Source organism: Neocloeon triangulifer, unplaced genomic scaffold, assembly GCF_031216515.1.
Source record: "Neocloeon triangulifer isolate White Clay Creek 2 clone unplaced genomic scaffold, ASM3121651v1 ptg000015l, whole genome shotgun sequence".
In the NCBI taxonomy this organism is placed as follows: domain Eukaryota; kingdom Metazoa; phylum Arthropoda; class Insecta; order Ephemeroptera; family Baetidae; genus Neocloeon; species Neocloeon triangulifer.
Window position 1 is genome coordinate 5,429,583 of NW_026775557.1, and position 12,247 is coordinate 5,441,829.

Sequence of the window (12,247 nt, forward strand, 5' to 3'; positions counted from 1 at the left end):
CGAGGTCCTTTTTTATGCATCGCTTGTGTTGTTTTTGCGTAAGAAATGTAAAAAGACCTTGAACTTTAACCTACAACTTTTTACTCAGCAGCAAAGTTGTAGAAATTGTCAAGACAAATTCAACCATACCCAGATTTGTGTTCTGCGATCAATAGAACGCGAGAAAATTAGGTTTTTTAATTTTTTCAAAATGTCCCATACAACCCGCAATTTTGGAAATTTTTTCAAAAAAATTTAGTGATGTTGCTTCTAAGACATGGATGTTATGCGGTGAAAATCTCAATCAGCTAACTTCAAATTTGGGCATGGGGCGTGAGAACAGAAAGAATCGCACAAAAATGTTTTACAGCGCAGAGCGTGAGCGCAAGACTTTTTAAAAATTTGAGCGCGACCGCACTGTTGCAAGTGATCGCTAGCGCAAAATTGTTGAGCGCACCCATGTATGCAATTATTTAACGCCGCGACAAGTCGCTACTCTCTCTTTGGGTCGGTAGTCTAGGGAAAATTATTTAACAGGAAAATTACTAATCACGGAACAAAAATGGCTGACGCCTCGTGTCGACGCCGAGTTGCGAATTACAATTTAATGGGCAAAAGACAATTCATTTTAATCAAAAATGTCAGAAAACTTCACGTCCTCAACGCTCTGGCGGAGTCGCGGATTCACGTGTCCTTAATTCAAACAAAAGGGATTTCAACAACAGAATGAGCAATCGAAACTAAGAGGGCAAAAATCAGGGAAACCGTCACACACAACAGCTTAGCAAACCAGCCGGTGACACGAAGCTACCTGGTACTTCCCAATAATCTGGGCACTTGACCAGGCCTTTACCAAACCAAGCCCTCCAAAAACCAGCATCCCAAACAATTATCTCGTACCTTGAGGCCATCAGCTCACGAGATACACGTCCGTACTCGATGACTATTTTGGAACGGCGGAGGGAAAAAAAGGGCACCGGGCGTAACGTGCTCTGCGGCTTTTTCACCTCGGATTTTAAATTGATGATTTTTTGGAATAAATTCGGGACAATTGACTTCTTGGTCAAACGGGACACTTCAACAAAGCGCGGGCGGGACTCTTGAGCGAGGTTTCCAGCTCAAAATGTCCCGACCTTGTCGGGAACTCGGGCTCCGCTCAGCCGCCGGCGAGAACTTTTTCGGGGCGAAAATCGGGTCTTTTAGGGTCCGGGGGCAGCTAATTTTCTTATCAATGGGATCGGGCGAGGCCAATGAATTAATACCAACCTTAAATTCAGTCCTTTTCTGACACCATCTGTCCTTGTCGTCCTTCTTGGAACCTAACTCTCGCGCTTCACGTGTTCGTCAACGGACTCGTCTCGGGGATCAGTTCACCTTTTCAACTTGGCCGGCAGGTGGCTGCACCGGTCTTATTTTTGAAACTTTACCCCGGCAATTCACCCGCTGTGATAAAATGAATCCATTTATTGATTAAATTGATTTATCAGAATATCAATGAACGCACAACCAAAACAAAAATAATATTCAGGCCAGTTATTGCTTTAATTGCTTCCTATATGGTGCACCGAGTTCTTACGTTTCCTAAATGGCGTTGTCGCTGGTCATTTCGGCGGCTGGTTCGCCTAAAAAATATCGCACACATGCATAATAATTGTTTTTGGGTGATGAAAGCAAAATTTTCCAAATTTTCCTTGTAATTTGACTATGCCTTTAAATTTTATTTAATATTGATACTATAAACATTTTGCCTTCAAAGTTATTTTGGGTTTTATTTTATATATTTTGCGTATTATAGTCTATAGTAATATTTTTCTAAGTCGATCCAACATAATCAGCTTTTAATTTTCCAGCCTCTATTATTAATTATTATTTCCATTATAATAATGCCATATTGGCAGAATTAATTGGCCTGTTGAAAAAATTTGTAAAATATTTCATGAGACTTAATAAGATTCTGAAATTTGACTTTGAACCTTATTTGTTTAACGTATTAGTATAAAAATTCTGGCATCAAAATGTCTTGGAACTGGCATAATGTAAATTTCTTTTACTACAATTTTCTTATTTACATACGTTCATCATCATCTCATGGACCATCAAGGATATGGCAGCAAAAAAATTGATTTTTAAATAAATTTGTACCACAAAAAAAATGTAATAAAAAGGCACCATATAGGGCACCTAGCACGTCAGGTTTGATCCGGGATCTGGCGGACTCATGTAGTTCTCAGCAGCAATTATTCATGTATAATTAATATGCTTAAATTCTCATATCTCATACCATATTAACAAAATCGACAAATATATTTTGTCGAAAAGAAATTTGAATTGACTGCATTCGGAGAGCACTTTGGCAAATATTTCACCTGAGCCCACCTATATGGCGCCCTCGCTCATTTTCACTTGCCTGATAGGCCAGACCAGCTCTAGAGCAAACAGGCCATTATAATATAATACAGAAAAAAGATAATGTAGAATTTTTGTTAAAAAAAAAAATCAAATAGCATTAATTTTCAAACAAATTGCCTGCTTTTTTATTATTACTGAAGCCACAGAATCCACTTCGTATTCAATAATCAGTATGTCCGCACTCCTCCAGACTCCATTATTATATTATCTGGTTTGCATAAATCAATTCAAATGTTTAATAGAGCACTTTCCCACCTGCTTGTGTGCAACGGCCCAAACAAAAATCAGTTTGTTTACTCTCGATAGTAGGGGCTTCTTTTAAAGTCCCTGATATTTTCTGGCAGTCGTTTGTCGCAGGCAATACAGTGAACAGGATTTGTATACACATCTAGATTAATTTACACCGAGTTCACCACTTAAAATTGGTGCAGTCTTATTGCTGAGAGTTCGTTATGTTGGGGCGCACTCGTTCTCAGTTGGGCAGGGTGTCGTAGATAATGTCCTTGACACTTTGACTCAGCGAGTCGGGGAACTTGATGTCGAAGGCAACGAGGATATCGCCCTTTCTGCTGGGCTCCTTCGGGTGAGGCAGTCCGTAGCCCTGCAGTCTCTTGGTCGTGCTCGGCTTGACAATCTCGCCCGTCAAGTTGATTGAGATTTTCTCTGTGCCCAACGTTGGCACCTCCACCACGCAGCCGCACAGCGCCTGAATCAATATTTGTAATTAGTCAACTTCATAAAAAAGAAAATAAATACAAAAATTACCTGCTTGAGGGAGATCTTGGCGGTGTACCGGAGGTCAGAGCCCTCGCGCTTTAATGTGGGGTGCGGGCGGTCTCGGATGATGAAGACGATGTCTGCGGGGACCTTGTGGGTGCCCTGGTCGCCCTCCTTCTGGAAAGTGATCTTGGTGCCGGCTTTCCAGCCAGGCTTGATGTTAATGGTCAGCACCTTGTCCTCTTTCTTGGTTGAGCCGTCCGGCTGCAGAACGCGCCGCGAGATTTTCATCTTCTTGGTCGTGCCTTTGGCAATTTCTTCCAGACTGACATAAAGGTCGTGCTCAATCGGTGGGTCCTGCTGCTTGTCCTTGCCCATTCGCCCTCCGGGGCCTCCGCCGTTGCCGTGGATGTTGAAGGACTGCGAGCGGTAGGCAGGGCCGCCTGGACGACCTCCTCCGAAGCCACCCAGGTTTACAAACGGGTCATCCACGTCCATGTCATCGTCTCCCCCATGTGGACTGAAATTCAATTTTAATATAAATAATTGAATTTTAATTGGAAAAATCTTGCAACCCAAAAAGATTGATGATTTTTTTCTTTTTAATTGTAATAATTTCAAAATTATAAAATTGAGGACCATTACTATAGTACGTAATTGGTAGAAAATATTTAAGTAAAAAGATATTGATTATATGCCAATAATGTTACTGTTCATAAAATTGGGTTTTGGAAAAAATATCCGGGAATGTGAGCTATGTTGTAATCCTTCACCGTTTACCCAACAACTTTTGACCAGCATTTAGGTAAAATTTTCTAATTTTTTTTAGAAACATTCTCCGACAAAAGAGTTGGCACTAAATTTTCTGATCATAGAAAGTATTCAGACGATCCAATTGAGAGCATAATATTTTGGAAACCCATATTATCTGCCTCCTATATATTTTAAGCATTAATTTACGATGACAAAATTAATTACACGTAACAATTTTATAGCAAATAATAAAATAATTACTTGAAGAACATGCGGTTTCCACCGCCAGGCTCGAAGAAGGCACTGAAGGGGTTGGAGTTGCCGAAGAACTGGGCGAAGGTGGCCCTCGGGTCGCCGTGGAACTGGTAGGAGAACTGGGGGCCATTTCCATGGACGCCTCCACCTCCGCCGCCACCTCCACCGCCTCCAGGCACGCCGCCCTTGAGGCCCTCCTCGCCGAACTGGTCGTAGACGTCGCGCTTCTTCTTGTCGCTCAGCACTTCGTACGCCTCAGCGATCTCCTTGAAGCGTTCCTCGGCTCCAGCTGCCTTGTTTTTGTCCGGGTGGTACTTGAGCGCCAACTTTCGGTACGCCTTCTTGATCTCATCGTCGGTCGCACCCTTGGCGATGCCCAGTGTTTTGTAGTAGTCCTTTCCCATTTCAAATTTCACTGAAAACAAACAAAGGAAAACATTTTAATTTAGTATTGAAACGTAATAAAATTTCCATGTGATTTCGTCACTTTTTCACAGATTTGGACAATTTTATGCTAATTACAAATGCAGCGCTACACGTTTCAGAAGCGCATGAGAGTCCGCACTGAGTCGGTAGACGCGCGGGAAAGAATCGGCTGTAAGCATTTTGCTTTGTGTTGTGTGTAAACTGTGACAAGGCCCTCAGCGTGTCAATGATACTATTTCTCGCATGTCTCGCTTCAAGTAAACAGCGATCGGGTGATCAGGCACCTGCGCCTTGACTGCAAAAACCGCAACCCACCCAATTAGAGGTCTAGAGATGACTGGGCGTTAATTGAGGATTGTCATATCAATGATTATTCGGAATATTCAGTGCTGCTCTAAGAAAATATAATAAAAAATGATAAGAGAAATGTACAGAACGAGAGGGAAATTATGTGATTCAGAATCACTGGAAATTAAAAATATAATACTTTTCGTTTATTTATACTTCATCAAATTAAGAAATTTTCCTAAATCTTTGTTTTAATTTGTTGATTTACCTGTAAAAATACTTTGACAAGCTGAAACCACTAAAATTAACTAAAATTTTAGGTGAATTTTGTAACTTGGCTTTTCTTCAATGTTTTGTATTAATTTTATTAAAATTTATTATTTTCGGCTGATGTTTTAAATTTTCTTAGGAAATGCGTAGAAAACTTCCAGCACCAAATCGATGAAAGACAATACAAAAAAATGAATTCCACCGTTTATTGATCGTTTGAAAGACTTGATAAAAATTTTCATAACATCCCTATTGATTTATTTAAAAAATTGAAATAGTTTAAGGCCGGAGTCTGATCAAATTGACGACGGTTTCAAAAAATTGAATTAGTGCAAGGCCGGGGTCTGATCAAATTGACGATGTTTTCAAAAAATTGAAATAGAGCAGCGCGAAGGTATGATGAAATAGGCTATTGCTTAGACAATAGCTTTGCAAAGCTTAAATAAATATAATTAACTACAATTTTACAAGGTTGTTAATTTTTAACTTTGTTTTTCCTGAATGCTTTGTATCAGTTTTATTATAATTTATTCATTTATATTATTCTTGGCTTATGTTTAGAATTTGTTTTGGAAATACGTCGAGAAACTACCATCGCCGAATCGATGAATGGCAATTACACAAAACATTAATTGCGCCGTTATATGATCTTTTGAACTACTCGTTTATATACATATTTACATAAAATCTCTTTTCATTTAAATAATTATTTAAAATTAAACCTAATTATTGTCACATGCTTATATTTAAGGAAAGTCCATGTAATAATATAGAATAACGCTAGCTTTTATATTTCATGCACTTAATGTAAGTTCCTGTTGTACACCTAGAGCGGATTTGGTTCTTAAACCTGCCCTCATTTTTAAGTTAAAATTAACAACACAAAGTAAAGTTAAAGAGCATCGAAATATTGGTTTTGGTGCTTCGAATTTTGCTTATTCAGAATCAGTACAATTTTTGTGCAAAAGTATTATTGCTACAGCTTATTCACAATGAATGTGAAACATACGCGTGCTTGAAAATTAAAAATAGGGCATCCTTCTTGAGTGACCCCGCGCTGGGCCATCTGCGTCTGCGGCCGACAAACGACAATCAGCCGCGCACTCCAATGTTCACTTTCGCCAACTCAACGTTCCATCTGAATAAGAGCTTAATTTCGTTGACATTCATATTTTGGTACTAATTGAATTGCCCCCCTCTCTCAAACTGCTTGCATGAATTTAAATTATTGAAATGGGTTGAGATGATTTTAAAGCGAAGGTAAACATGCGGACCAAATCTGCAATTGTGCTAATTCACCAGTGTCAAGGCGAGCACTCGTCGATTGAGCAAGCGCCGCCAAAATTCAATGCAAAAACGTACTTGATTAAATAATGTTTAAAAAAAAAATTGCCAGAAGAAACAAGAAGCGTTTTTTCAATTAAGGGGTCCAGTTGTTGGCTAATAACTCAATATTTTTCACCATTACCAACAAATGAAAGGGCATTATGTCAACCGTGTGCTTCAAACAGATTTTGAGATTTGGCAACACGCCAATCGAGGTTTTTTATGCAACATCTCTATTCAAGAAATTTCTCTCATATTGCACTGGTCCTTTTGGCACAAAATTAATTTACAGACATAGCGAAAGATTTTTTATCGAATGATCTACAAATGAAAATACGCAAATAAGAAAATCCTTGGCAAATGACCATGCATGTAATAATATTCATGCAATGGTAGGAAATTACGATATGAAAAAGTTGGTTTTATTTCGTGTAAGGACGGAGGCGAAAACCGAAAGATAGAATAAAAAAACTGAAAATTGCTCGTATTTTTTAATAAATAAAAAATTTAATGAATAAATCGGAAAATTTTTACGGTTGCTAAAGAATGACCTATTTTATGTACGGCAAACAAAAATTGAAGCGTCCGAAAACTGAATAAAGAACGGCGCGGATCAAGTGTGAGCGAGCGAGGGCAGCTGAACGCTCGCGCGCGTCATCCAGTTGTCCTTGTAATACTTGCACATGCCTATGTTTGGCGGTGCGCCAGCGCCCCATTTGAATACCCAGCCGACCGCCGCCCCCATTCGCCGCCCAATCAAGTCCTCGCCAGGGCCACTCACCTCGTGTCTCTTTCTAAAACGAAAGCCGTGTCCGACAATGTCCAGCACCGTCTTCGCACTGCCAGACCGAGCGACGTGGGCCGCGAGTTTATGGCGCGACGGCGACAGGCGGCGCCCTACTCGACGCCCGCACCAGACCCTGCCAGAAGCATCGAGAACATTCTCGCCCTTTCCAACCCCTTCTTCCGCAGGGTTCACCCCTAAAGCTCAACCAACGAGCTGATTTCCGATTCACAAAAAAAATCCTACACTGACATCATCCTGCGGAGTCAGCCAGGCGGAGAAGTCAATGAACCCAAAAATTTAAAAGGCGCTCCTCCGAAAGCCAAACGGGATTTTCAATTTTAATTTTTGTGCTGCATTTCATCGGGGGAAAAATTATTTTTAACGAGGAGGCTCGACATGGAATTCATAGTCATTGAGAAATAAAAATAAAACTAAGAGTCATCCATTCGGCGGGCCTGTTTTGGAGTTGATTATTTGTCTCGATGCTCGGAGACGAGCGTGTCCGAATGTTTTTGGCGATTTCATTTGAGGCAAAACAGTACCGGCCGATTTTGACTGGTGTGCCGAAATGCGCGTCTATGAGCTCTGAAATTACAGTCTTTCACTCGTTCTCGGCCTGCACCGCCCGATTTCTCAAATGAGAGACGCTTCTATTTTTAGAGCCGTGCAATTTTTTACTCCATTTCTCGCGTGGACAACCCACGAGAGACGAAATCCTCTCACCTCTTTTTCGACTTTGCAGACGTCTTGCAAGTCCTCCTCTGGCACGAACTTCGTCCGACGCACCTTTCTTGTGACCTCTGTCTGCTTCAGCCGAACGCAACCTTTCGTTAGTTTTGTCTCTGAAGTTCTTCGGGCTCTTCGGCTTCGGCTGCCAAAAGCAAAAGCAGAAAAAGTGGTGAGTGGTGTGGATGGTACCCGACGCTTCTCGAAACGCACGCAAGGAGGCGTACGAATTACAAAATAGCGGTTTGGAAACAATTCAGGAGTTAAGAATTTAAGCAACAATAATTCCGTTTTATTCTTCCTTCATGGTCAAGGAAATTTTCAATATATTAAACAATGTAAAAAAAGTAATTTTATTCTGTTGTTTAGTTATTTTGAACAAATATCACCATTCAAATTTTAAAAAAAATTTTATGTTTACAGATTTGATCTCCTTCTTTTCACTCCAATCAATTTTCCATCATCAGCAGCAGCAAGTTTGCCAACATGCAAATTTTAATGAGTTTAATAATGAAGAATCAGGCTGACCAACCACTGATGTAAACAACCAACTGCTAGCACTGCGTAGAAGAAAATCGACGCACGCCGAAAATTCGCAAAAATCTTACAAAGCAGCCGCGTCCGATGTTGTTTGCAGGTTTTGGCAACGTCTGAGTGGCGAAGAAGGGCAGACTGAGGCATCAAGAGCAGCGGTTGGCGTCCGATGAGTTGTTATTGGCGGGCAATTGGACAATGGCGCTGGAGCCAGTTGTGAGCGGACACTTTCCCCTGGCCGACGTTGCCTCGATTGTGCGTCTCTTCAGGCAGCAGCTCGAGACACCTGAGCCTGATCTGGCACTGCTGTCCATCGTAGTGGGCGCCGTCGAGAACTCGCTGACATGCTGCCGTCCGGCCGCCTTCGACGAGGTCGAGTTGCCACCGTCGGACACCGTCCGTCTGCCGCCGGTTGAGAAGCACATCGCCGAGGCACTGCTCACAAAGTTCCACGCAATCCTCAAGGGTTCGGTTGACCTGAGCCTCTACGAAACGCGCTTCGCCTCCAGAGAGCTCGTCAAGAGGGTGTCCGATGTCATCTGGAACTCGCTGACCCGCAGACACTACAATGAGCGTGCCCACCTTCAGAGCATCTACAGCTACCTGACAGGCATTATTTTTAATTATTTAAAAAAAATGTTTAATTCTTTTAATATTTAAATAGGTAACAAACTGGATTGCTTTGGTGTAGCCTTTGCTGTGGTGGCCGGCTGTCAGGCACTTGGCTTCAAGGACGTACACCTGACGCTCTCTGAGGACCACGCGTGGGTGACCTTTGGCCCTCCTGGCAAGACACAGACAACAGAAGTCACCTGGCATGGTTAGTTTGGTACTATGATTCTGAAATTGGTTTTGAATCGAATATGTTATCCAAAGGTAAAGGACACGAGGACAAGCGTGGACAGCTGGTGGTGGAAGGTGGCTCTGAGTGGCTGTACTTGAAGGGCCAGGCGGTCAAGTGCACGCGGCACATGGAGGTGGTGGCTCTTGTGTCTTCCATCAACCCCAGCCTGAATCTCACCAATGACGCCATTGAAGTGGCAATGCTGCAGCAGGAACTGCTCTGGCTACTCTACGACCTTGGACATCTCAAGAAGTACCCTATGGCTCTTGGTACTAATCATTTAATTCTTTTAAGAGTTTTGGAATAATTTTTATTTAAAAAGGAAACTTGGGTGACCTGGAGGAGTTATTCCCAACGCCAGGAAGACCAGCGTGCGACACGCTGTTCGAAGAGGCCATTTCCTCTGCCCGAACTTACTACAGCAACCACCACGTGTACCCGTACACTTACCAGGGTGGATACTTCTACAGGCACAACATGTACAAAGAAGCCTTTCAAAGCTGGGCCAATGCAGCAGACGTCATCCAGCTGTGAGATTAAACCACAGTCGGCTTGCGCTTTTAATCACACACAAAAATTATTACCCAGGTACAATTACAACCGAGACGATGAGGAGATCTACAAAGAGTTCCTCGAAATTGCTAACGAGCTGATTCCCTACGCCATCAAGGTGGAGAGCTCTGGCATCAGCGCCCACTCGATTTTGAAGGACCCGCAGTGTTTTGCCTCCCTGTTGCGCTTCTATGATGGCATTTGCCGCTGGGAGGAAGGAAGCGCCACTCCTGTGCTGCACATTGGCTGGGCCAAGCCCCTCGTCAACGCCATTTCAAAGGTTAGCAAAAAAAAAAAGAAGAAAAAATAATATGCAATTTAACAGAGCAGTAATTTTATTTGATAATGAAACAATTTTACATCAGAAACTATAAATTAAAAAAAAAAAAAAACTAAACCTTTACTGCCACCGTGATTTGTGTTCAAATTATTGTACTAATAATCCTATAAGTATTTTATGGGAATAATGAAGTCCGTAAAAAAGCTTCTTGATTTCATTGAATTTTTCCTAGTCTTAATTAGAGAGTCTTAATTAGACTTGCAAGAATTTCATGAAAACTGAAAAAAGCAAATACGTTCTTATGTTATGTTTTAATTTTTTTTGCCTTAAATCTGGTGCCTGAATTAAATAATAATAACTTGTTTAATAATTTTCAGTTTGATGCGAGTGTGCGAGCGCAGGTGGAGATCAGCTTGGCGGAGGAAGAGGTGGTAGGAGGCGACCGCTCCAAGTACCTGAACAACAACAATGAGATTGAGGCTCAGGTGAGTGGGCTGGCAGGGGCACCCAGCGCAGCGACGCATCCGAGCATTGCGGCGCTGACTGAGGCGTGCAGCGAGACTCTGCTAAACCCTGTGTACCTGCTGAGAGGCGTAGGCAACCCTTTTGCAGACAACACATCACCTCTGCCACCTGTTACGCCTCCTCCGCCCTCCGACGAGGAGCAGCAGCAGCCAAGGCCCAGCCTGCGGCTCCACTCGCGCAAGATGGCTGGCCTGAAGGAAGTTCTGCTGGCCGAGAAGCTCAACACGAGCGCCATTTCTCTGCAGCTGACTGCACAGTCTCAGGTGCAGATCGGGGGCCGCAAGACCAGGGCCCTCGAGCAGCCTCCGCCGCCATCCTCAGAGCAGTCTGATCATCCTACCAAGCCCAAGAAAGCCAAAACCAGAGAGTGAGATGGCGACGCCAGCACAGTGATACTTAACACCTTTTTCTGCCCTTAGAAGTTGAAATTATTTTAATTTTTGGAAATTCAATTGGTCGGACCAACATAAAGCATACACAATGAGTGTCTGGAGAAAAATTGCTATTGGATGAAATTGGTTTGGTGCATTAATTCGAAGTAGATGTTGATCAAATACTCGTGAATCAGAAACCTAGACAAATTTTGAAAGTTTCCTTTAACCTTCGAAGTCAGCATTTTTTTAGCATGTTTTTTTCTAATCGATTTGATCGAGATTTAAATCATTTTTAATTGGCTTTTTACTTTAAAACCTACGGTCTTTTATGTTGCAAGTTTGAAGTCATTTTTAAGCAAAAGGCATCTTTAAATCAGAGAGCGTGTGTGATGGAAAAAGTTCCAGTTTTTTGTTTTGTTATTGAAAAAATTATTTCCTAGGCTGGGCCTGATAACTGCTGAGACTAAAAAAGAACCACACACATGACTTTTTTTGTTTGTCACGCATTTCCACGTTTGTCTCTCTCGCAGCCATTTATATTGTGTCCTATACCTGAAAAATGTGTATTTTTTAAGTCTTATATAATGAGAGCTGATGGGTTGAAACTCACTCAAGCAAGACTCGTCACGGCGCATAAATGAAATATATTTTTGTCCAGAGCCTCGGGTTGCTTCACTTGAAAGTGGATCAATGAACTAATAAAATTCAGAGATGCATTCCTAATGTTATTAACTCTTAAGGTTGTAACGCTGAGAACGAGATGTGATTGTAATGCTGAGAGAAAATTAATATTTTTCGACGTTTCTTGTTGTTGGAGCACTTGAGTTGGGAGCAACTGATACTGACATCGCCAGATACTTAAAAGTAAATTTAATGATGCTTGGGATCTTCCGTTTTTTTCTCGAGTCTTTTTTGAGACGCAAATGAGAAGTAAACACTGTTAAAAAAAAAGGGTGTACGCTTGAGAACTTCACTGTTAACATTGTCAGCTTGTTCCGCAGGACAAATGAAATAGTTGACATGGATTTTAATTGCCCGAGGCTCGCAAAACCGGCTTTGTGACAAAAGTCTCCTCTTCCTCTCGCAATGCCAAACACTGAAATCATCAGGCGATCAGAGGCGCCCCTAAATGAAGTAGAATGAAAGAAAAACGCGTCACTTCAGAAGTGTTTCGTTGTCCCCCTACTCCCCCCACCTCAGTA

The 12,247-nt window shown here is 41.9% G+C and overlaps 2 protein-coding genes across 4 annotated transcripts; one reads left to right on the plus strand and one right to left on the minus strand.

The window, feature by feature from the left end:
• Positions 1 to 2,485: 2,485 nt before the first annotated feature.
• Positions 2,486 to 8,140, minus strand: LOC132202472 (dnaJ protein homolog 1-like). 3 transcript variants are annotated; one of them, XM_059629415.1, is made up of 4 exons: positions 7,934 to 8,140; positions 4,120 to 4,528; positions 3,154 to 3,625; positions 2,486 to 3,094 (listed from the first exon to the last, which is right to left on the minus strand). In XM_059629415.1, the coding sequence occupies exons 2-4, from the start codon at positions 4,515 to 4,517 to the stop codon at positions 2,861 to 2,863; spliced, it is 1,104 nt and encodes a 367-aa protein (XP_059485398.1). In that variant the 5' UTR covers positions 4,518 to 4,528; positions 7,934 to 8,140; the 3' UTR covers positions 2,486 to 2,860. The 3 variants fall into 3 exon arrangements, with proteins under 3 accessions (XP_059485398.1, XP_059485399.1, XP_059485400.1); XM_059629416.1 differs by lacking the exon at positions 7,934 to 8,140 and adding an exon at positions 7,205 to 7,346; XM_059629417.1 differs by lacking the exon at positions 7,934 to 8,140 and adding an exon at positions 6,107 to 6,240.
• On the plus strand, positions 7,960 to 12,021 carry LOC132202468 (menin). Its single transcript, XM_059629410.1, has 7 exons — positions 7,960 to 8,108; positions 8,360 to 9,080; positions 9,135 to 9,290; positions 9,347 to 9,583; positions 9,637 to 9,844; positions 9,903 to 10,146; positions 10,524 to 12,021. Exons 2-7 carry the CDS (start codon positions 8,669 to 8,671, stop codon positions 11,040 to 11,042), a joined length of 1,776 nt encoding a protein of 591 aa, XP_059485393.1. The 5' UTR covers positions 7,960 to 8,108; positions 8,360 to 8,668; the 3' UTR covers positions 11,043 to 12,021.
• Positions 12,022 to 12,247: the final 226 nt, after the last annotated feature.